The sequence below is a fragment of the Elaeis guineensis genome, chromosome 7 (assembly GCF_000442705.2).
Source record: "Elaeis guineensis isolate ETL-2024a chromosome 7, EG11, whole genome shotgun sequence".
Lineage (NCBI taxonomy): Eukaryota > Viridiplantae > Streptophyta > Magnoliopsida > Arecales > Arecaceae > Elaeis > Elaeis guineensis.
Window position 1 is genome coordinate 100,609,675 of NC_025999.2, and position 7,461 is coordinate 100,617,135.

At 44.0% G+C, this 7,461-nt stretch overlaps 1 protein-coding gene across 3 annotated transcripts; it reads left to right on the plus strand.

The window, feature by feature from the left end:
* The first annotated feature begins 3,489 nt into the window (after positions 1-3,489).
* Positions 3,490-7,187, plus strand: LOC105048027 (protein IQ-domain 26). 3 transcript variants are annotated; one of them, XM_010927217.4, is made up of 4 exons: positions 3,490-3,707; positions 4,967-5,453; positions 6,004-6,210; positions 6,313-7,187. In XM_010927217.4, the coding sequence occupies exons 2-4, from the start codon at positions 5,049-5,051 to the stop codon at positions 7,018-7,020; spliced, it is 1,320 nt and encodes a 439-aa protein (XP_010925519.1). In that variant the 5' UTR covers positions 3,490-3,707; positions 4,967-5,048; the 3' UTR covers positions 7,021-7,187. The 3 variants fall into 3 exon arrangements, with proteins under 3 accessions (XP_010925519.1, XP_019707211.1, XP_073116587.1); XM_019851652.3 differs by lacking the exon at positions 3,490-3,707 and adding an exon at positions 4,058-4,207; XM_073260486.1 differs by lacking the exon at positions 3,490-3,707 and adding an exon at positions 4,234-4,747.
* Positions 7,188-7,461: the final 274 nt, after the last annotated feature.

Below are 7,461 nucleotides of genomic sequence, written 5' to 3' on the forward strand. Positions count from 1 at the left end.
CTTACGTGGAATTGAGTGACGCTTACTGATTAAACAAATTGGCTCGCCTGCGCCAACGGGATAGTTCCCAGGTCCGGTCCGAAAGTTGATCCGGCCCACTAGCAGAGCCAACGGCCCAGGCTTACTGATTTTGGGCTTGGAGTGCTAGGTCTGAGTTGGAGAGTCCAACAACGGTGGCCTTATCCGATCACTAAATACAAAATGGTACAACTAGGAAGTATAATAATGTTGCCTCCTTAAAAATTTCCATTCAAAGATTGGATGCGATACTCAAATCTCTTAGCGGAGCTGTGGGACCTGTAAACAATTCATTTTTTTTACATAAAGCGTCTACAAATGCAATGAAGCTCCTATGGGAGACCTGTAATATGGGAAGATCAATTAATTTTATGCTATCACGAAGGCCTATGAACCATTTTCCCCGCTACTTATTTCATTTTCATATATAAACTATAAATCGAAAGTAGTATTAATCTAACACGTGTAGGGATGTGTAAGAACCGATCTTCCTGGACTCTGATTCGAGCCTTCTTTTGGAATCTATGCTGACAACTGCTCTCACCAAAAACAGATAACTATATTCATTATCTTCTCTGTGATCCTTTACTTATCCCAATCTAGTTCAGAATTTGACCAGAGTTTGGGCAGAGATAAAATAAAGAGTCGCTCAGAAATAGGGACAGCATTCAACTACTAAGATTTGGGAGTAGGCAAAAAAAGGATCCTTCTTCTATCGAGTTAAGCGCTAGTTATAATCTGTCTCCTTAAAAAAAAAAAAAAATCTCAGATAGGTTTCTTTCTTGCCAATAGATAGAGCATGATTTCGCTTATCATCTTTCTGACACGTATCAATAAAGTTCTGGTATTTATATTTCTGGAAGGGTGAGTAAGCTTGCTCTTTTAGTTCCACTTCATGCCGGTGACCATCAGCTTTTCAAACTAACAAGAATGGAAGAAGCGGGACAATATTTTAGTACTCTTATTTTTCATGGCTATCTATATTATATTTATTTTGTGCTATTAATCTGTCATAGAGAGCTGTCATGGCATGTTTGCTTAGTAGTATTTTACCGGTATTTACTCCAATGCATAAATTTGACTTTCATAAGCACAAGGTGCCAGTTAACTTACCAAGGCCCTAAACGGTTGTTGCTTCTTGGGAATTCACTTATGGAAATTAGCTTGGTTGTACTCATCAAAATTGATCCAATATTTAGGACACGCCAGTTAATGTAATTTTTTTTTTTCAGGTGAAAGATATCTTGCTCATGAAGCGCTAGGCTCGGTCCAAAACTCGATGCAAGCAAGGCTCTTGTCAGATGAAGTTGAGCCCATTCTAGAAGAATTGTGTTGACCTCGGAGCAAAACCCAAATTGATCTCATGCCCACCCTGTAGATGAAGAAGCCTAATCTATATACTATAAATACAAACAAGAAAATACATATACACATACATATTAGTAGAACCAATACCCTGCTTAGATACAAATTTTTATATTATTTATTGTTATTTTTCCATGTTTAATTAATGAGATGCATCCATATTTTTCTTTGGATCCATCATTGTTTTGGGCATAGATTTTTAATTAAATCTATATATATATATGTATTTTTTGAATTTGGATATGGCCAATCGAGCACGGATCCAACTTGCCGGTATCTCTATCTTCAATTCAGCAAACAAATTCATTCGTAGGAACTCCCTTTTTCTTCTTCTTTCCTTGGGGTCACGGTCTCATGGGAGAACAAGGAATTGTGAGGCATTCAGTGATGCAAAAGCATGGGTTTTTTTGTGTTGACATTAGGCAAGCTCGTGTTCATCAATAACTGTTTATGCTTTTTAAAATATTGCATTTTCTTTGATCTCATGCAAATAACTCAGATCTTCTATTTTCAAAGAACTTTGACCATTCCAGATCATCAGTAACCACTAAATTCCAAAATTGTATACTTGTCTGGGATTTAACCATCGAAACATGACAACAACATGATCGATGTCCAGCTAGAATTGCTTCAGCCCAGCATGTACAAATCACAACCTCCAAGTCTGTGGAGCGAAATCCAAGCCGAAAAGGCAATAGTATAGAACTGATGCAATGAAAGCGTTTTCTGGACCCATGCATGACCAAATTGAACTCCACAAGAAAATTCATCAAAAACTATCCATCCTGCACGCAAAGGACAGCACCATTGATGTCCATCCATTATTACAATACAACTCCTAAGTCATGCTTGCACATGAGACTTTTGGCTCCATCTATGAGATGAGAGAGATTTAACCCCGGTCAAAAAACTATTCAAACAATCTTATGGAAACAATGTTATCAAAAGCGGGTAACTCACATTACGCTATCACGTTCGTTCACCAAGGTATTGTCTTCCAAGTTCCAACACCTTAATGCAACCGCAGGCATTCTTAGCAAAATTGGAGCCATGTCGGGCCACACGACTCCAAAATGATTTGGTCCTTCTTCTGTCTCGGTTGTGTTTCGAGTCCACGACTCGGCCATCATCTTAACCCACCTACGAGACCACTCGTCCCTCGATTTGTTTTATTTTAAGGCAAGGATAAGAGTATTTTATCACACTACGATCCCTCGACCAAATGACTGAAATGCCCCGGGTAATATTTGAATTCTGACAAACGAAGCCGAATGATAGAGGGGTATTCTAGTCATCTGGGCGCATAATTCCGACCCGTGCGGAATCTTCCAAAATTTAAAAAGATTCGGTATCTTAGCGGGAAATTCAAATAGGGCCACTTTCGTAATTCCCTGGAACGTCTAGCCCAGATGTTTAAGCTGGATTTTACGGTGGTCAAAAAACCCTCCAAAGTAAACCGGAGATATCCATCGCTCGGATCGCGAGAAGAGACCGATACGAAGATGGTCATCCATCAGTCCAATTATTACGAAAACGACCTTCTTCGTTCGTTTCTATCTCCAACTTGCTCCCCAGCCATTAGGAAAAAATTACTGCACCGAACCCCATTGTGTACGGTCGTCCCGTTTTCGTTATTTTGTGCAATGTCAGGGGTATTGAATAGAAGCCGTTTGGATTTTGCCCCCATTGGAGGCGGGATATTCGTACCGAGACATTAATGGCCGTTACGTCAGCCGGCGACTGGGACGGTCCCTGGATTACTCAAATACCCCTGCCCATCATCTCGGTTTCAGCGTGGCCATTCCGTGAAAATAAAAGAAAGCAGGGGCTTTTCCGGATCAAGCCCATAACAATATGCGCGACGAGACACGTGGAAGTGGCAAGGGGATCGACATGTTCCTTTCTCGAAAGCTTAATATTAGGAACTTTCCCTCGCCTTCTCTGCGCCCCCATAAATGGGGCTTTGCTGCTATTTGTGGATAAAGATACATTGCCTCTCGTTGTCCATAAGGAGGAGGATTTAAAACTTTCCTTGCATTTCCGACGCAATAAAAATAAAAGCAGAGAGAGAGAGAGAGAGAGAGCAGGATTCCCTTTTTCAAATCTCCACTCCTTTTCGCCCAAAATCATCGATTCCATTTCGGAAGCTGGGAAGTGGTGGTACCAAAAGGAGAGATCTCTCCTTTTTCTTGTCATAAAACTATATAAAAAATCCCTCCTTTCCTCTCTTCTTCGTATACGGCATTGGCTTTTTCACCACACCACAAGCCTCCCACAGATTTCATACAGAGGAGAGAACTGTTGGAGAGGAGTGGAGAACAAGAGTAAGCTTTGTTTCTCTTTTGTGTCCTAATGTGTATATATGCACTTGTTTTTTTTATAAAGAAAAACTTCCCCTGTTCCATGGTCGCACCTGGGTCAGAGAGGTGGAGCCTATAATGGCAAGAGATGGAGAGCCATTTCTTTGTTTCTTTGATGACGTATATATAAGATCTTGGCAGTCGAGAGAATACTCTGACCTTTCTTTTCTTCTCAGTCGTAAGAAATCGTCCTTTGAGGGCAGCTCTTTTAGAGCGGAAAAGCTGAATGGTGTAGCAGAGAATAGGAAATGTAGAGAGAGAGAGAGAGAGAAAGAGAATCCACGATAAATAAAAGGTAAGGGCGATTCACGAGGTTGTCAGTGGCTCAGGGAAGGGGGTATATATCTTCGCCCTAGACGCTATTCTCTAGAGGAGAGCAAGGGAGGTGGCGTATACATACGGTCCACTTTGCTCTCCATTTTGAATTCTCTGAGGAAAAATCCGAGCTTGTTGAATTCTCTGAGGTCGGTTTTCCTTCTTCTATTGCGTGCTATCGTCCTTTCCGAGCTTGGCTATTGACTCTCAGAGAAGGAAGGATACAGCCGTAGCTAAGGATTCATTCTTTCTTCCTTTGCATGATGGTGTGTTTTGTGGCTACACTTTGTTTGGAGATAGGAGTACAGTGAGAGAGAGTGGCTTTTCTGAGTTTGAGAGGGGAGGTGGAAAAATCCAATCTTTTCTCCTCAGTATTCTTCATTCTTTCCTGTTTCCTCCTGCGACGTTTTGAACTTCCAAATTAGCTATAGATATAAGAAAGAAAAGCCCAGACTTCTTCCCTTTTTTGAAATTTTTGAGACAGTCCGGGTTATCCCATCTACCGATCTCTTTCCTTCCCTCATCTACCTCCCACTCTCGTTTTGTTTTCTAATGCCTCTGCTTTACAGGTTTTGCCTATAATTTCTATTACTTTAATGTGCTCGGGGTGGGAAAGACTTTCCTCTTCCCTGCTTCTTTTCGGGACATCCTTTTGTCTTGTAATGCAGTTCGTCACGAGGGGTTGACAGGTTTTTGTTCAAAAAAATTCCCATCTTTCTATCCATTCTATTCTCCATTACTATTTCCCTTCCTCGTTTCAAAGTTTTTATCACTGTCAACTCCTCTCTTTTTGAGATTTTGACCACCTCAGTTCTTATCCCACAACCTGAAAGAGATTCCTTCTGCTTATTTTTTTATATTACGTGACAATTTGATTCACACCCCGTTCCCTCTTTTTCCCTCTGTAGGACCTCCAAGTTAGCCGTTCCCCATTCCAGCTCTTCTCCTATCCTGTCCGACCGGAATTCGTCAGGTTCCAGCGGCCGGGAAATGGGTCGGGCTACGCGGTGGCTGAGGAGCCTCATCGGTGGCAAGAAGGAGAGCAAGGAGCCGAAGGAGCAGGCCAATTATGGGGCCGAAGAGAGGAGGGAGAAGAAAAGGTGGAGCTTCGGCAAGTCGGCGAGGGACTCCAGCGAAGTGGTGGTGGGTCACAATCCTTCTACGGCGGCGGACACAGCATGGTTGAGATCTATCTATGCTGAAAGCGAGAAGGAGCAGAGCAAACATGCCATCGCAGTGGCGGCAGCCACCGCCGCCGCCGCCGATGCCGCAGTGGCAGCAGCACAGGCGGCCGTGGCGGTTGTTCGGCTCACAAGCCAGGGGAGGGGCACCCTCTTTGGTGTCCACGAGCGGCGGGCAGCTGTGAAGATCCAGACTGCTTTCAGAGCTTATTTGGTAATGATAATTAGAAGCCTTTTCTATTAAATCCTACCAGTCTTAGATTTTTAATCTGGAGCGAAATGCTTGTGAAATTAACTCGCAGGATAGATAGATTGTTCCCCGAATCTGATACTTTCCATTTTTTTCTTGTTTCTATTTCCTTGCCGATTACTATATTTGACACTTCTTATTTCAAGCATCCATCAATATTTATGGTCATCCTTCACTTTCCAGTTAAATTTGAACCACTCGCATCTTAGCTATTCTTCTTATCTTCTAGATCTTTAAAGAAGGACCGTGGACTTTTAATTGCTCTTTATTATTTGATTTATAATGGGTCCTCATCAATTCTCTACCATCCCTCTGGGGTTCCTTACCGTTTCTAGATTCGTTCCATGAATGCAGTTCAATTTGTCACCCGTTTCGGAATGGAATTAAAAAGTTGGACCACTTAATGATCTTTCCTCTTATTCTGCAACTCTTATTTGGTAGTTCATAAAGTTTTTTTTTTTTCCTTTAAAATTAGTATCATAAGATGTAATCATTAGACTTGCGCTGTTTGCAGGCAAAGAAAGCTCTCCGGGCTCTCAAAGCACTTGTTAAGTTGCAGGCCTTGGTTAGAGGCTATCTAGTTCGCAAGCAAGCGGCCTTAACCCTCCAGAGCATGCAAGCTCTCATCAGAGCTCAGGCGACGGTTCGAGCTCAGAGATCTCGCAATCTTCTCCCCAGTGAGCGGAGATTCCAACCAGAAATCCGCCCCCGGAGATCTCTGGTACGATCAAAATCCCAACCTTTCGCAGCGAACTACAAAGGTAGGCATCGCAGGCCATCAGCATTTGACTCCTTCCCCTTGCTCTCTCCTTCTGGATCGCAGGAAAGGTTCGACGACACGAGGAGCGAACACATGGCATCAGTCCACAGCCGGAGGCTATCGGCGAGCCTCGACAACGCTTCCAATGGCTTCGACCGGAGCCCAAAGATCGTCGAAATCGACACCTGCCGCCCCAGGTCGCGATCTTCCCGCCGGACCAGCCCCTCTGTTCTGGACCTGGCTGACGAGCTGCCCCCCCAGTCGATCTCCTCCCCTCTCCCTTGCCAGATTCCCTCCCGGATCTCCATCCCCGACTGCCGAAACTTCCAGGACTACGACTGGTGCCTCACCGGCGAGAAATGCCGGTTCTCGGCCACGGCACAGAGCACCCCCCGCTACATGAATTCCGCCGGCACCATGCCGGTGACTCCGGCCAAGAGTTTGAGCGTTGCCGAAGGAGTCTTCCGCCGGTTTCTGAACACCTCGCATTGCCCCAGCTACATGGCAAACACTCAGTCCTTCGAGGCAAAAGTCCGATCACAGAGTGCACCGAAGCAGAGGCCGGAGCCGGCGGGGATAAGAAAGAGGCTCCCTCTGAGCGAGGTTATGGTGGAGTCCAGAGCCAGCCTTAGTGGGGTCGGAATGCAGAGGTCTTGCACTCGAGTACAAGAGGCTTTCAACTTCAAGAGCGCCGTGGTGGGCCGGCTCGATAGGTCTTCAGAGCTGAGTAGGGAAGCAGAGAGGGAGTTCTACTTGCAGAGGAAGTGGTGATCCGCCGAGTTGAAACACTAGAATAAGAGAGTAAAGCTCTCTTCTTCCTCTACTATTATTATGGCTTTTATTATTATTATTATCTCTTTCCTTTTCCTAATGTTGTAACAATATTGGAAGAGAAATCATAGGAGGAGTCTGGTGTAAATTCTTTAGAATCTATCCAATTTGAAGCATCCTTTGTTCCGTGCCAGATTTTGATTTCAAATTTTGATGGCCTCGTCATTAGAAGAGGAATAGTAGTAGACGGAGCACGTATCATGTGTGAACATTTCATGAGGTTTTACTTCCGTTACGTTTTGTTCCCCTCTGGCTGACCGGCTACACTACCTCTGGGTTTGTCCCAAGAAAACAAGCGAAGTCCCATCGATTTGACGCTTTGGGCTTGAGCAAACATGTGATTGGAATGAATGGCTGGACCCAGATCTACTGTGGCTGCAC

Coding starts and splice junctions, on each gene's coding strand:
- LOC105048027 (XM_010927217.4), top strand. CDS start 5,049: ATGGGTCGGGCTACGCGGTGGCTGAGGAGCCTCATCGGTGGCAAGAAG. Junction 5,454..6,003: donor CTGCTTTCAGAGCTTATTTG/GTAATGATAATT, acceptor CGCTGTTTGCAG/GCAAAGAAAGCTCTCCGGGC. Junction 6,211..6,312: donor TCCGCCCCCGGAGATCTCTG/GTACGATCAAAA, acceptor TCTGGATCGCAG/GAAAGGTTCGACGACACGAG.